Below are 18183 nucleotides of genomic sequence, written 5' to 3'. Positions count from 1 at the left end.
AAATGCCAACTACTTTACAGTGTGGACTGGATGCTTTTTCATGGCACCAGCACTGGCAGGGTCACCATGTAACTCACAAGACGAGGAATTATGAGAGGAGCAGGGGCATTTGAAGAGGGAAACTTTGTGATTGTATATTTTTAGAATAACATTGTAGGGTAGATGTGAGAAACCAGATCTGACTGGTTTGAATATAAAACAGGTAAAATATCTGGGCCAGATATAGCCAGTTTAAATGGTGAAGGGTTAATATTTTTTATTGCTTGCACAATGTTTCAATTTTTTCCAGAACTTTTGACAGACTGATACTTATCATTAATCACTGCAATCAACAGTTTTTCCTAGATAATATGCCTTTGAAACAAATAGAATTCTTTGGTCCATACGATATAGTAGTGAAATTGTGTTTGCTGGAATGAAAGCAACTTCAGCAAGTATGCATGTTTAGAGTGAATTGAGATTTGAAGGATGGCCAGGCGCATTGTCCAGAAGCAGAAGTGCCTTCAGCTTGAAATTCTTCTTCACACGGTAACAAACTGACAACAGGGCAGAAATGTTTAATGAACCGTTCAGTAAGCAAATCCTATGCAACCAAAGCTTTTCTGTTAGATTTCCATACAACAGGCTGCATAGATTTGGAGACACTTTGAATTCCTCTTGGAGTATCAGAATGATTAATGAACAGTAATTTAAGTTTCTTTCAAGACTCCAGTGGTATTTGCTTCAAATAACAAGGGAAAGCGATCTTATGCTGATTTATAGTCAAGTATCATTTTTTATATGAAAGACTTAGAAAGTAAATGTTTCCAAAATAGCACAAATTTGTCTACATTAAAAACTAGATTTGATAGCTGATTACATCTTTTTATTCTCTCCACCCCGCTTTTTTTTTCAAGCCCTATATATGACTTCTGAAACCACTTACTCAGCTTCCATGGCATGCAAGCTACTAAGACCAAATTCTTTTTGATTGGGACGCTGGTCTGTTGTAGGATTCAAGACCAGCAATTTTGAGGGAAGCAGGGCAAATTGATTACATTGACTCCTATGACAGGTACCTTGTTATTGACTCTGAAGGTCGATTTAGTAAAGTACTGAATAAGGTTCTGAGTTCATGATGATTTGAACTCAGAACATTAAGAGCTAGAAGGGATGCTGCTAAGAATTTTGTCCAATATGTTAACAATTCTGTCTGCCCATTGGCTACCTCTTTCTATAATATATATCAATAATATATATTCTATAATATATATCAAATTCTGGGGCAGCTTGACTGCCACCACTTGCTGATTCTCTTGTTATCTGAATGCTAAAGAAATTATATCCTTTCTTGAAATTTTCAAAGCAGCCACGGAAAGCAACAAATGCTTAAGTGACTTCCTCAGCTTCTTGTTTCAACTACTTAAATACATTCAATGCTTTTTCTTGATTAAAAACCTGAGAGAATGGCATGTGATACGGTGACGTATTTTCCACCAACAAATGTAGTATTGTTTTTTTACTTCCTTGATTTTACTGCATGTATGTGTAAGTTTAGAACCATTGAATTCAAATTTCTCATGGTTGTGATTTGTATGTCATACTTCAATATATATACAGTTGAAGGCCTTCTAAATTGCAGTATTAGTCTCCAGAAAGCCATCTTATATAGATATATAGTATTAAAACACAGAAATATATAAGCAGCAGGCAAAAATTGTCCTGCAGTAGAGGTGCTATTGCTGAATCTAGATTTCTGTTTTTTTTGAGCTTCATCAGTAGCAAGTACTCATTGGCACCACATGCTAAGCAAAAAATGTCTGCTAGCTGAAAGGCTACTGATGTTGCATTTAACCAACAGGCTAAATAAAAATTCATCATTAGTGATGAAAACAATGTTAGTTAAAATTTGCAATCTGTATATCATACTTAAAGTATCTTGTCCTATTGAGTTCTTTATACTGACAGTCCTAATGATTGAAGGAAGTGAAGAGAAACCTAATACAGTCATGGCTAAACGCTTGGAACATTTTTTTAAAAATTAAAATTATTATGCCCAAGATACACTCCAACCAAATATAACTTTCAACATTTAATATAAAACTTCTAATTTTCAGACCTATGTTCCAAACTTTTGGCCATGACTGTAGGCATCTTTTCACATCCTACAACTCATTTTATTATTTTTAACTTAGTTTCTATTGATATTACTTTTTGCATTTATATGACAAGATAGGATAACAAAAGTATTGAATTAATAACAAAATTATAACACAGAAATATAATGCAGCATGAGCAATCGGTTCAAAGTGTAAAAGCAAATCAAGTGTGACGGATCGATTGCTTTCTTTTGTGTGCTCTAATTAAGCAAGCAATGAGGTGGCTCCTTAAAAGGTTGTTTAAATTTAAGCAGGAAATTTTGGAGATGATTAAGCAACAAGAATAGTTTCTTTTCATGATTTTGGTTGCATTAATAAGCTTCAGTAGAAAGAGGTTTCATTCCCATAGGAAGCATAAAATTATACATTCCTGTGTGTGTGTACGTGCATGTGTATGTGTGTGTGTGTGTGTGTGTGTGTGTATTGCTATGTATGTTTGTGTGGTAAAGACGTTCTCTTTGGAGTCACATGGTTTGGGGTTCACTCCCACTCCACTGTATGGACACAGTCAGCTGGTGTCTTCTACAATAGCTATGAGTTGACTGATGCCTTGTGAGTTAAGTCTCGAATAGGACCAGCAAGAAGTCCATTATATATGTATTTATGTATGCACGTATGTATGTATGTTAGTAACTATGTATGTATGTACGCAGGTATGTATGTATGTATGTATGTATGTATGGAGAAATTGACGAGTACATTTATAGATTTTTGTATGTAAGTATGTATGCATATTTCTATGTATGAACGAATAAATATATTTATATATGTATAATGTTCCTTCTTTTAATCATTCTCTGTTTATTCAACAGAGAGTCAAAATTGCTGGTATTCAGATTACAAGGAACTAATAAATTCAAATATTCAACATTTGAAATGATTTGCATATTCATCTATAAGACTAATTAGCTGAATTTGAAGTGTTAATTTAGTTTTCCTTTATCTGTGTTCCTTCTTCAAGAAATCTGATCATCTATGTTTTCTTTATGATTGTATTCTTAAGTAACATTTACAACATTTTGTCTGTAATGCCTATCTTTGGTGAAAATGTCTATGGGAACATTCCAGGTAAACTCTTAACTTTAGAAGTGTTCATATAGTAATTTCATTTGTAGTTTTTATATTTCAATTCAAACAATCTTTCTTGTATATAGTTCCTGTGGTGTGATATTTCAACGTAAAATAGCATTTTGCTACCATTTTAAGAAAGAACTGCTTAACATAATTATATATAGACTGTCTTGTCACTTTAACAAATGTGGGTTCAACAAGACACATCTGCACCGTGTTAGGGTGTTGGTGACTGGGCTTGCTGAACAAGGTCTGGCAGAATCATTTGGGCATCAGACAAAATGCTAAGTGGCATTTCTTCTGGCTTTATGTTCTGAGTTCAATTGCCACTGAAGTAAACTTTCACTTTTATTCATTCAGGGTCAATAAAATAAGTATCAGTTGAGCATTGGGATTGATGTAATTGGCTTGCCTTCTCGCTTCAAATCACTGGTTTTGTGTCAAAATTGGAAAGAATTTTTCTTCTCTACTCTAGGCACAAGGCCCGAAATTTTTGGGGAGGCAGGGCAGTCGATTAGTATGCAACTGATACTTAATTTATAAACCCCAAAAGGAGGAAGGGCAAAGTCTATCTCGGTGGAATTTGAACTCAGAATATAAAGACAGACAAAATACCACTAAGTATTTCATCTGGCAGGCTAACGTTTCTAGGCATGGTTTGTGCAGAGTCAATCCCACTCTCCCGTTCTTCAAATTTATATTGGTCAGGTGTAACAATTGCTACGAGGCCAATAGTTATTGGGATGCAGGGTTTATATAAGGTTACTTTCATTTAGGTGAGCAGCTAAAGACCTTAAAGGGACTCATCTACCCTGGATTTTTGGGGTATCTGCGAGTGAGCTTCTTCTAGAGACAATTCCATGGCATGCTAATTAACCCCAAGATGGGATCCTGGTAAGTGCTACTACTCACAGGCTTGACATATCTATTTTGTAATAACATATTTCTATCTCACCTGATTTTGGAAATGTACTATGGCTGTTTATCATAAATGGATAACATTCCTTCAAGGTATGACAGCTAATATCTCAATTGTTCTTATTCATCTAGTATGGACCCTCCCAATGACTATTTAGGCATCATTATTCATCTTACAGGATACATGATAGAATACATGCCTATTGTAGAAGACACTTGCCTGAGATTATATCTTGAGCAAGTGTCTACTACTATAGCCCTGGTCGACCAAAGTCTTGTGAGTGGATTTGGCAGACAAAAACTGAAAGTAGCTTGTCATGTGTAGATTTATGTGTGCATGTGTGTGTGTGTTTGTATATATATATAAATATTTGTGCGTACATGTGCGTCCACTCAACTGTAAAATAGTCCAAGTAACAGTTGAGAAGTTAACTGTTTAGCATTCAGATTACTCTGTCAAATATAATGTTTATTTCATCATCATCATCATCGTTTAACGTCCGCTTTCCATGCTAGCATGGGTTGGACGATTTGACTGAGGACTGGTGAAACCGGATGGCAACACCAGGCTCCAATCTGATTTAGCAGAGTTTCTACAGCTGGATGCCCTTCCTAATGCCAACCACTCAGAGAGTGTAGCCATTCACATTTATTCACATTGTTATGAATTAATCATGTATAATCTTGTAGCATAGAAATGTTGATGATGTGATTATTTATTTTTAGAACGACATTGTAGGATAGGTGTGAGAGGTCAGATCTGGCTGGTTTGGTCGTAAAACAGGTAGAATATTTTGGGCAGGATATGGCAGGTTTAAATGCTAAAGGGCTAAACTTGTGATGGACTGGTGTCCTGTTAAAAGGATGAGTGTTGCAACTTCAGTCACATGGTGAAAGCACGTGGCTGAGTGGTTAGGGTATTTGGCTCAGGATCGTAAGGTTGTGAGTTCAATTCACAGTGATGAGTTTTGTCCTTGAACAAGACACTTTATTTCACGTTACTCCAGTCCACTCAGCTGGCAAAAATGAGTAGTACCTGTATTTCAAAGGTCCAGCCTTGTCACACTCTGTGTCACACTAAATCTCTGAGAACAGCATTAAGGGTACACATGTTTGCGGAGGACTCAGCTACATACATGTTAATTTCCTGAGCAGTCTTCTCTATTGATTGGATCAACTGGAGCCTTCATCGGTGTAACCGCCAGAGTGCTCATTTATATGACATGGAAACCAACTCAAGCTCTGGCCTTATGACTCCTAAGGCTCATGAAAAAAAAAATAAAGAGCAAATTGGTATAAGGTTACTGTGTGGAAGCCAATCAGAGGGACTGTTCCTATTCTATTTATTTATATGTTGTGTGCAAGAGAGGAGACTATGCTGGTTTGGTAATGTGATGTGGAGAGATGAGGACAGTTGCATAAAAAAGTGCTGATCACTTAAATTGGCGGGAAATTGTGGAAGAAGAAGACCCAGGAAGACATGAGGCAAAGTACTGAAGGCCAATCTCAAAACACTGAGCCTTATGCAGAAGATGTCAAAGGACTGAGATATGTGGCGCATTGTTGTATTCAAGAGGACCCACTCACCACAACAGAACTGAGATCCTAAAACTAAAGTGCCATGTAAAGAGCATTGGTGTGGGTGTTCGTGCCACTTAAAAAGCACCCAGTATACTCTGTAAGGTGGTTCATGTTAGGAAGGGCATCCAGCTATAGAAATCAAGCCAAAAGAGGTTATAGAACTAGGTGTGGCCCAGGTCTTGCCAGTTCATATCAAGTCGTCCAGCATGGAAAACAGACATCGAATGTTGATGTTGACAGTGATGACGAAGATGATGACGATGATGAGGATGATGATGATGATGATGATGATGATGATGATGATGATGATTGGAGTGTGGGTAAGGATGGCTTCTAGATATAATCAGTTACTCGACTTAACCCCACCACCTGACCCCTAAGTTTCTATCATGAAGTCCACCATTCTGTAAGAATCCAAACCTAGTCTTAACTCTGAGGAGAACTTTCTCCTTTTCACATTTTCTCCAAATCGTTTTGGATGTACTAATGGGTTTAATGGACATTGCCCTTCTGAAAAATTTGCTTTTTACATACTACTTTTTATTTATTTTGCACCAAATAAATTTGCAGCTCTTTTGTAATGGGCACTGTCTCTATTGTACGCATATTATCACAATATATCATATAGACACACACATGTACATGTCTGTGTTTGTATGTATGTAAGTATGTGTATGTGTGTCAGTGTATATATGTATGCATATTTGAGTATATAAATGTATATGCATATATATGTGTGTGTGTCTGTTTGTATAAATATATACATATATATATATATATATATATATATATATATATATATATATATATATATATATATGTATGTATGTATGTAGGTAAATATATATTCCATTTTTGTAAGTATTTCTGGATATATATATATGTATATACATACATACATACATATATATATATATATATATATATATATATATATATATATATTTGTGTTTGTCCGTATGTGTGTTCAAAGTTTATCTTCTTTTAGTACAACAATCATTTATATTGACATAGTCAGCTGTGTTTATTCATGTAGACTATACACACACGCAAACACACACACACACACACCATATCACATCGCACACACCACACACACACCCACACCACATACTCATATATGCCATCTACATTAATAAGAAAATACATACAAAGATATTATCTTAGTGTTTAAGTCTTGATATTATGATCCGTTTATTTACACAAAATCTCTGTATACTTATTCATACAGACTTAAGACATCATTTATGTATAGCATTATAGTATTTGCACAATGGTTATGTATTACAGGAACTATAGTGGTTGAAACCAGAATGTTGCTTCTATATTTTATATAGTTTACTTTTAACAACTCTTTGTTTGAAGTAGCATTGTTAAAAGGATATCAACCTCTAGACTGGTTGTCGTTACTGTTGTTTCGTTCTACGTTTAGCTCTAATTGAGCAAAGCTATGATAAAAAGTGTTCCTGCCATGACTATCATCTCATTTGGCAGGGGACATTGTGTGTCTAAGAATACATTATCCAGTGTGTCCTTCCATTTTTAAAAAAAATTTTCTTTTGAAGACATACTAGAATGCAAAATAAGGAAGGTTTTGACTGATATTGAATGACTATATAGTAATCTACCAGATACTCTTGTGTATCTTATATATCTACTAGGTCCTCTTGTGTATTGATAGCTTGTATTTTGTCACTACTGTTGCCTCTTTGGCCGTATCAGTTTTCTAGCCAGTATCAATAAAACAAGTACCAGTCTAATACTGAGATGATATAATGGATTAAACAATCCCCTCAAAACTGCTGAGTTGTTTCTAGATCAGAAAGCATTATTAAAGGTATTGGTGAGCTGGTAAAATATGTCTTTTTCTTTTGACAATTTACTTCTGAGATCAAATCCACCAAGATCAACTTACTCCGTCATTTTATTAACCCCTTATTTTCCCTGTGCATTTATTTGTCAGATCAGTTTTGACAGAGCAGATGGGAGAGAGAGAGAGAGAGAGAGAGAGAGAGAGAGAGAGAGAGAGAGAAGGAAACAGAGAGAGTGATTGAGTGAGACACAGAAAAAGTAGGTTTTATTTTGCTGGACTAACATTGCAGTCTCATCTTTAGTATGACTATGTTTCACGAGTGGAAATTTAATTACTTTTTGTTGCTTGGTTAGGAATAGACTGTGATCATGAATTGTGCTCTCCATCTTTCAAGTTCATCAACGAATTTCTAAGTATTTTCGTTTTGTTATGCAAGAGATCAATAGGTATATTTCATATCAGGTTAGTTGTAAAACAAAGAGCATTGATTTTGATATGAAACCTATAATGAATTGTACCAGAAAAGGGTAAAAACTAAAATGAATAATGACCAATATACTCTAAATACTAGATTAGTTAATTCCACTTCCTTATAACACATGGGGTTATATCAATCATTAATTTTTCAGTAGTGTACTGTTTTCCTCTTTACAGTTATTCCTGAGAGACGGAAGTGCATTTTAGATAAATAGTTTTTAGACTTGCATAGAAGTTTAAATTGAAGAATCACTTCTCATGAATTATTGTACAACTAGAAACAATATGGCTAATAAGATCAATAAATATTTTATTAGTGTATTTGGTTATCTGCACTCTCAGGAAATATCTAATGCAGAACCCTTTAATTGGAGAATGGGACCTGTATCAAAGGATAAGATGGAGGGTCATGACAAAGCACATTCACTTTCTGGATTTGATATTCCTGATTGGAGTTCTTACACTTGACTTATGTCACTAATACTCTTAGGAATGACATAAATATTCCTAATCAAGAGAAACACACACACACACACACACACACCATTCACACACCCACACCCACACAGAATCAATATTTGCACACACACATATACACACTCACACATGCATGCACATACAAACAATCACACACACATACACACAGTCACACACACATACACATAGAGAATCATACATATATTTATAAACAAGAATAACCTTACTTTCATATATATACATGTGACATATTAAAGAAATGGTTACGTTTGAGATGAAATTTTTTTATTAAGAATTTTTCATATCTAATAAATCTAGGAACTCTATTATTCTAAACAGAACATAAGGGACTAGTGAAGAAATCTGTAAAATCCTTACTAGTGAAAAAAAAAAAAAGTTCAGCTCAGGACATTGTTAAGTATTTAGAATAAATGTTCTCCTCCACACACAAGTACACACACACACATCATTATTATCACACACACACACACACACACACACACACACACACACACACACATGTAACAAATGATGAAAACAGAAAATAAAATTTACAATATTCTTTATGAATCACGACTACTTCGACCCATTTTACATTGATCCCTCATGAGTGAGATACTATGCAACTGGTTATGATGCATCCTTCGGTGCAGAAGTGTCTTATCAGGTGACTTTTGAAAAGGTGCCTTGTTCAATAAACTCAGTTTTACTTGGTTTGATTATATAGCATGTTGCTATTTGCCTGTAGGTGGTTGTCTGTAGGCTTCATGGTTTACACCCACCCATACACACACATATATACATATATATGTGTGTATGTATATATATATACACACACACACACACACATATATATATGTATACATTTATATATAAATACATACATACATATATATATATATATATATATATATATATATATATGTATATATATATATAAATATACATATCTATACATGTACATATTTATATATATGTATATATAGGTATACGTATGTATGTACACACACATACACACATATACATATATACACACTCACATGCACACACGTATCACACATCTTTGTACCATTGTTTCATGTTAATATCTACCTTCTGCTGCATCACAACTTGATATATTCTTCAGATATATTTTATTGCATTATATATGTTTGTGTATCTAAGAATAAACATACACATACACACATACACACACACCCATATATATGTATACAGTATATATACATACACACACACATACATACATACATACATATATATATATATATATATATATATATATATATATATATATATATATGTATGTATGCATGTATGTGTGTGTGTATGTACATTCAGAAAATATAACTTCAATATTTACTTTCTATGATGTTATTTTTATAATACTTTGTTCCTGGTTTCTATATAACTATTATTTCAATACTATTTCCAAACATTCTCTCCTCTTTCACACACTATACATACATGCATAGATAGATAAATAGACAGATAGATAGATAGATAGATAGATAGATAGATAGATAGATAGATAGATAGATAGATAGATAGATAGATAAATAGATAGATTGATAGATAGGTAGATAGATTTCCATACATTCATACATACATTCATTATAGACACACACATGTGTACATACTCACTCACACAAACACACAGAATGTAAACACTTTACATTTTGGATATATAGACCTTTGAAAAATAATTAACAAAGATATATGAAAATAATATGAAATTATCACTAATTCTATTAAAGCATAAAATCCTAAATAAATTTCAGAACGAGTCTTGAAGAAGAAAGGTAAACATATCTGGAAATAAGTTGCAAAGTTACATATATTTCCATGCAGACTGGCATAAAGAAATTTATGTTCTAACATTAAAGCATGCCTTTTCTCTGTTACAATCTGTTCTGTTTCAATTAGAAGCATTCTTTGTGACTTAAAAAAGCTTGCTATTTAAATACAAAGTTTTAAAAAGAATAAATTTGAAATATAATTTTTACACTCTTATTTTCAGTAGCAGTAGTAGTAGTAATAATAATAATAATAATAATAATAATAATAATAATAATAATAATGATAATAATAATAATAATAATGATAATAATAATAATAGTAATTGCAATTGGTGCACTTGGAAGTATCAATACCAAACTACTAACATGTCTTAAAAAGATAGGAACAACTGCAAAGATAGAACACACATAAAAATCATCATTGCTTAGAATTGCATAACTCCTATGCAGTGTTCTTGAAGCATTATCAATAAACAATTGTCACCTTAGTCTGCTGTCTGTGGACAACTGACAATTTCCATCATACCCAGCAAAATAGAGCTGAGATTTTTCATGATCTAATAATAACAATAAGGCATAGGAGTGGCTGTGTGGTAAGTAGCTTGCTTATGAACCACATGTATATATTTGACAACATAAACTTCCACAAAGTGGACTGGGGAGCAATCAGAAAGGATCTGTCTTTTATTGACTGGTACTTCACTCTCATTTCCATTGACATCAAAACCAAATGGCTGTGCTCTGAGAACATTGTCACCTATACATGCTCAAAATATGCTCCTACGAAATTTTCTAGCACAAACAGAAACAGGTTCCCTAGAGAGAAAAAACACTCATCAAGAGCATCAAAAGATTTAATAAAAATTGAAGATTCACATCAACATTTAGTTTAATTTGTCAAAATATTTTCGTCGCTTTGAGACCGCAACCTGTTCACTGACAAAATTCTGTGCAGCATGGAATTTTGTCAGTGAACAGGTTACGGTCTCTATATGTTTATATATATATATATATATATATATATATATATATATTACATATATATATGCATGTATATGTATTTATACATAGATATTTATACACACACACACACACACACACACACACACACACACACACACACACACACACATCTGATCACAGCATTTTCGCCATGATTTTGGGCATCACAAAATCACAAAGGCTGTAACACAGATCTGAGAAAGGTTGTGATATGCCAAGTCACAGTCTTTCACACAGTATATCATTAAGGTAAGTGGTGATCTGCCTTATCTCACACACAGGGCACAGTGACAGTGGTGATGCACCAAATCATGAACCCCTGTTATAGAGACAATTGGAGATATGCCATGCCACATTTTCATTAAAATCATGACAGTATAGAAAATCAAACACTAAAACAAGAAAGCTGTAGAATGAGGACGTAGAATACATATATAATGTATTGCTTGCTGTGCAGTTTATACAAGCAGATTACATCATTTTCTGTTTGTATAGTTATAGTTATATAGATTGTTTGTACATACATTATGGCTATAATTCATGTCAATAATCTTTAGAAAAAAAAGCTAATATGATGAATCGAAATTTCTATTTACAAAGTATTTCAAAGGAGATATTTCTTTGTGACATTATTGTTTTTGGTTCTGGAAATTTCTGTTTGTTTTTCCTATTACTTTCAATATAGACAATATGAAAAATGACATAGCATTCGATAAACTATAGCCAACATTTTGAAATAATCTTTATTGAATCTTTTGCAGCACTTCGGTTTCCAAAAGACGTCCCTCCAGTTGAGACACCACTTGAGAAAAAGAACAGACTTCACACTGTAAATCTTGCTAAAGGTACCAATCTATGAACAGCTTCTTAACAACTACATATTAAAAGAATTTTATATTACTATTTACAGAAGAGGGTTTTCAGTATATGGTTGTTCTGATATGTATTTACATCTTTGGAAATTCTATATAAGAGAAAGAAAATGATATTTGATGGATTTCCTTTATAAAAATGATAAAAGGAATAACAACAAACAATTGAAAGATCAAACAGTAATAAAATAAAAAACAGGGATTATTTTCTTGGAAGATGTTATTTTATTTCTGATTAAATAAATATAAAAAAGAAACCTGTTCCTTGCAAGGAAGATTCAGTGTAAATGATCATGATCACCAATTTAATGTAACAAACACATTGTTATTTTTGAAAACGAATGCTCCATGCTTTGAGTCAAGTGTATTTGAATAGAAACCTCACAGTGAAAAACCAAACAGTTAAGGTACCATCACTGAACAAAAGAAAGGAGTTCATCATGACCTTGAATATCTGATCTTACTTTTGGTTTTTTTTTTTTTGAATGCTTGGTTTCAGAGTTTTCTCTTAAATACTTAAATTTTGATGTAAATTAATAATTAATTTTTGTATTTGGTTTGCAAGATTTTTGATGTGAATGCGTGCATTGAAGCAGATTTTGTTGTATCTTGGGAGGGTCATTCCAGTAATAAACACATACACACACTGGTTTTGTTTCACTTCTTCTTCTTCTTCTTCTTCTTCTTCTTCTTCTTCTTCTTCTTCTTCTTCTTATTATTATTATTATTATTATTATTATTATTATTATTATTATTATTAGTAATAGTAGTAGTATTGTCATCATCATCATCATCTTCATTATTAATGTACTTGTTATTATTAAGGCAAGCTGGCAGATTCATTAACACGTCGGACAAAATGCTTAGCAGCATATTGCCTCTTGTTACATTCTGAGTTCAAATTCCTCTGAGGTCATCTTTCCCTCTTTCCCTTTCATCCTTTCAGAGTTGATAAATTAAGTACCAGTTGAAGACTGAGATTGATGTGCTCAATTATTCCTTCCCCTGAACTTGTTAGCCTTGTGCCAAAATCTGAAACCATTATTGATGGTCAACTAGTTAACATTTTAACCAGTTAACTAATTGATTGTTTGATTAATCATTTGGTTAATTAATCAGACAGTTAAGTTTGTCAAAAACTTCATTCGTCAACATTCATGACTTCATCAATGATATGCCCTTGCAGATGGTGATGAAAAGACTTTGACAATCATAGCAGCTTCATTGACAGATCAAACAGTCAAGCAAACAGTCAATTAGTTAAGGGGTTAAATCTTAATGAATTGACAAAGAAGTGGAATAGAACCAGTGTGTGTGTTTATTATTGACATAATAACCCTCTCAAGATATAATAAAGCAAATTAATAATCTTAGCCTAAATCTTCATGTGGAAAGCAATTTTTAATTTTACATGTTAGTTGTCTACTTTTGTATTTATAATCCATATAAAAAACAACTGAGTCTAAGTACCGAAATTCAGGATTTTAACTTGCCTTATTCACAATTGACTGTCAGACTTCAGACTTGTATATTTTTCTAAAGATTATAAACCCTATCATTGTTTCATAGCAAAGCTAGAAATATTTTCTTATATTAAATAAATTAATGTGCTGCAGTGAGACTTACATAATTATGTTCAAACATTATTTAGCAAATCTGAAGGAATGAATGATTTATCCTGGATATCAACTGCTATTCAACAGTCCAATGAAGTAAATATCTATGTTCATAAGTGTGTTTAAGGTAGCCCAAATGTCTAGATCTAGAGGAGATTTGCCATTACATATGTTTATTTTGTGTTTATATTCTCGTCTAACTAAATTAATTATTATGTGTATAAATATGTATTTTTTTTAATTTCCAGTCCTGTATGGATTCAGAACTGATGATAGATGACTACATTGAAAATATTCTGACACACACAAGACAAGGAATATCATTTAGAAACGTTGTTTCTGAATTCCATGCCAAACCTCTTGACAATTCCAGTGTGGTTGTCTATTGTTAGTTTTGAATCCATATTTGTCTAGAAAATGTAAAATAATAATGAATTTCATTAAAAAAGAAAACATATATATGCACACATATATATATATATATATATATATATATATATATATATATATTCGTACATATATACTTACATTTATATGTATATGTGACATCCATGATCATAAACCAGGTGATGTGCTGAATTCTTGAGAAAAGCACTTAATTTCACATTGTGCTGGTCCACTCAGCTTACAAAATTGTGTAGTCCTGCAACAGACTGGTGTCGTGTTTGATGGGGGAATATAGATACCACAGAATTTGGGAAACTGGCCTTATGAGCCTATGACTTGGATATGACCTTTGATCATTTTTTATATGCAAATATGCATACACATACAAACATACATATGTACATACATGCATATATATATACATATAAATAAGTAAATAACAGCAGATGGATATCACTTGTTATCGTCATCTAAATCAAAGGTTCTCAGCTAGGGTTTGTGTGACCCTTCGAGGCCCCTATAAGATTTTGTTGTAACATTTATTTGAAATAAATTGGTTATACTTCTACAATACACAAAATATTTTCACAATTCTTTATACAATTCCTAAACATATCTAATAATAAAAGTATGATATGATTTTTTAAACATCAAATGGTTATGTGGGTCCATCTGAGTGAAACTGGAATCAAGGGTGTCCATTGATGAAAAATGGTTAAAAACCACTGTGCTAGATGAAAGGAAAAAAAAAAAGAGAGAAAAGGAAAGATGGGAGATAAGTCTGTTTGTTTCAGCACTGGAGATAGTTCAACCCTAAACATTTCTGGGGAAAATGCTAGTCCAGGTCATACCTAAAAGACAAATCCAATCACTCTCATAACATGCCAAGGGCTCTAACCTTTACAATAACACCACAGCAATTACTTAGTTAGTAGCATATGGTTCAAAGGTATAATGCAACTGTTCATTAATAACATATTAAATGTTATTAAACCGCTCATTTAATAACATTTTTAATAAGTTTAATACACCCTATATTTTACTTAAATAAAGGCAAATTTACTCTGATTAACTGCATAATTTTTGAAGAGTAGGAAGAGATCTATTTGGCATAGTATGTGAATATTCCAAGAGTTCATTCTGATTCTTATCTATTTTGAGATACAGATAAACTCTTCAAGGAGTCAAAGGTATTCTAGATTGAGACATAATTCTTCATATGAAATTAGATAGCCTAAGATGTTAAATATTAGATTATATTTGCATTTATTTTTGTTTAAAGTCAGGTTATTACATTGATAAATTCATTGATGATACTCTCAAACACTGACATACCATTTGCAATGCCCATAGGAACATGATTAAAATGAAGTTGATTTGCAGCATCATGGAAAGCTATACATGGTCTTTCCACAGGTATTATAATAACTTGAAAATATGCACAACTTGGATCAGTTTCATTTCAATATTTACATTTGGATCAGGTATGGTTGTGTGATTAAAAGATTTGCTCTTTGTACGCGTGGTTTTCAGTTCAGTTCCACTGTATGATACCTAATGCAAGAGTCTTCTCCTGTAGCTCCAGGCTGATCAAAACCTTCTGAGTGGATGTGGTAGACTGACTCTAAATAAAGCCCATCATGCATGTGAATGACTGTGTGTGTGCGTGTGTGTGTTTGTGTATCAAAATAATACACCTGCTTGTTATTCCCTCACCTTGTTGTCTTTTTCTTTTGTTTTCTGTATACTTGAACCATATATGTATATATAGACACAGGAGTGGCTGAGCAGTAAGTAGCTTGCTTACCAACCGCATGGTTCTGGGTTCAGTCATACTGCATGGCACCTTGGGAAAGTGTCTTCTACTATAGCCTCGGGCCGACCAAAGCCTTGTGAGTGGATTTGGTAGACAGAAACTGAAAGAAACCCGTTGCATGTGTGTGTGTATGTGTTTGTGTGTCTGTGTTTGTGTGTCTGTGTTTGTACCCTCACCATCGCTTGACAACCGATGTTGGTGTTTTTATGTCCCCATAATTTAGTGGTTTGGCAAAAGGGTCTGACAGAATAAGTACTAGGCTTACAAAGAATAAGTCCTGGGGTTGATTTGTTCGACTAAAGGTGGTGCTCCAGCATGGCTGCAATCAAATGACTGAAACAAATAAAAGAATATATATATATATATATATATATATCATCAGCATCATTGTTTAACGTCCATTTTCTATGCTGGCATGGGATGGATGGTTTGACTGAGGTCTGGAAAGCCAGAAGCTGCACCAGGCTCCAATCTGTCCTGGCAATGTTTCTGCTCCTGGATGCCCTTCCACTCTGAGAGAGTAGTGGGTACTTTTTACGTGCCACCTGCACAGGAGCCAGTCAGGCGGGCCTGGCATCGATCATGTCTGGATAGTGCTTTTTACGTGCTACTAGCACAACAGCCAGTCAGTGGGTACTGACATTGGCCATGTTCGGATGGTGCTTTTTACATGCTACTGGCATGGGAGCCAGTCTGGGGGAACTGGCCACAGCAACGATATTGGTTTCACTTGACTCAACAGGTCTTCTCAAGCATATCATATCACCTGACGCATCAGAGGTATTCTTAACGGAGCTGGACATGCATGGCTGTGATCTCACTTTAGTTGCCAGGTCTTCTCAAACACAGCACATCTCCAAATGTTCCGGTCTCCTGTCATTGCCTCTGTGAGGTGCAATGTTTGAAGGTCATGCTTCACCAAATATATATATATATATATATATATATATATATATATATATATGACGTGTATATTACAGTTAACATTCTTCATTGTCTTGACATCAGCACCGATTGTAAACAAAAGCCTCACCTGTTCAAACAACTGGTGTCATTTGTTTGCAGTACTCCATGAAAACGTCCAGGTTATTAATTGTTTGATAGACTGAGGGATTATTACTTTACTCAGTAGCAGGTGAAGGTTGGCACTAGGAAGAACATCCAGTCATTAAAAATTCTGTTTCAAGTTTTGTCCAATCCATGCAATCATGGAAAAGCAGACGTTAAAATGATGTGTGTGTATGTATGTTTAGACCTGCTTGGGCATACATAAGTGTGCATACAAAAACGTGTGTGCACATGTGAATAGATATTTTGGTGGTGACAAATGTTTAGCCAAGATCAGCTATAATCCCAGTGATCACCTGATATAGGAACATAGGCAAGCATAGTATTCCAATAACCAAAGGGAGAACAGTTATAATTTAACAAATGTTAAAAATGAGCACACTGCAAATGATGATCCAGTAGGCATGTTGTAAACTTATACAGGGAAATAAAAGATAAATAAAATTGATGTTAGGAATGTTTCCATAATTGAATGTCTTTTATTCCATACAAAATATAAAGTTATGTAATATATGTGATATATGTCTATTTGTAATTAACATTACTGTTCATTCACTTCCTTAGACATCCTGATTCGAAACAAAAGTTGACTGTATGTATTGCATAACTTCATATGTGGTTAGGAATAAACAACATTTGTTTATGGAAGCATTTATTACATTGATTTGGCTTTTCTTTTCCTCAAGCAAATTAATCATATACACATGTTTATATATATATATATGTGTGTGTGTGTGTGTGTGTGTGTTCTGTACATAATAATATTTTATAAACTTAAATCGTATAAGCAATAACCATGTATTGACTAAAGAAAATAGTCTAATATTAGGGCATAGAAATCCTGGTTCAGTGGTTACAGCATTGGACTCACAGTCATGCACGGGTGGCTGCTGCTCATCCATAAACAACCTTGCCCAGACTTTTCCCTTGGAGGATAACTTTCTAAGTGCAATCCTATGGTCATTCATGACCGAAGGCGTCTTTACCCTTTACCCAAAGCCCTTGATGGAAAAAAGTTGGTTTTCCATATGCATTATTATTATCATTTATAGAATTGTCACTCATCACTGCTTCTCAAATCATCACACACACACATGCATGTGTGCATGTATGTGTAAGTGCTTTCATGTCTCCTTGTCTTGACATCATGC

The 18183-nt window shown here is 33.6% G+C and overlaps 1 protein-coding gene across 2 annotated transcripts in view; it reads left to right on the top strand.

The window, feature by feature from the left end:
* LOC106868240 (protocadherin beta-4) overlaps positions 1-12794 on the top strand; it is a 115601-nt gene extending 102807 nt beyond the window's left edge. For both annotated transcript variants that reach the window (XM_089362743.1, XM_014913406.3), the window contains one exon: positions 12035-12794. In XM_089362743.1, the coding sequence (XP_089218869.1) occupies positions 12035-12132 (98 nt within the window). In that variant the 3' untranslated portion in view covers positions 12133-12794. The remainder of the gene's footprint in view (positions 1-12034) is intronic.
* The last annotated feature ends 5389 nt before the right edge of the window (positions 12795-18183 follow it).

Source organism: Octopus bimaculoides, chromosome 14 (assembly GCF_046866305.1).
Source record: "Octopus bimaculoides isolate indiv1 chromosome 14, ASM4686630v1, whole genome shotgun sequence".
NCBI classification, from domain to species: Eukaryota; Metazoa; Mollusca; class Cephalopoda; order Octopoda; family Octopodidae; genus Octopus; species Octopus bimaculoides.
Note: the sequence above shows the minus strand (reverse complement) of the source record. Positions and strands in the feature narration are given on the sequence as shown.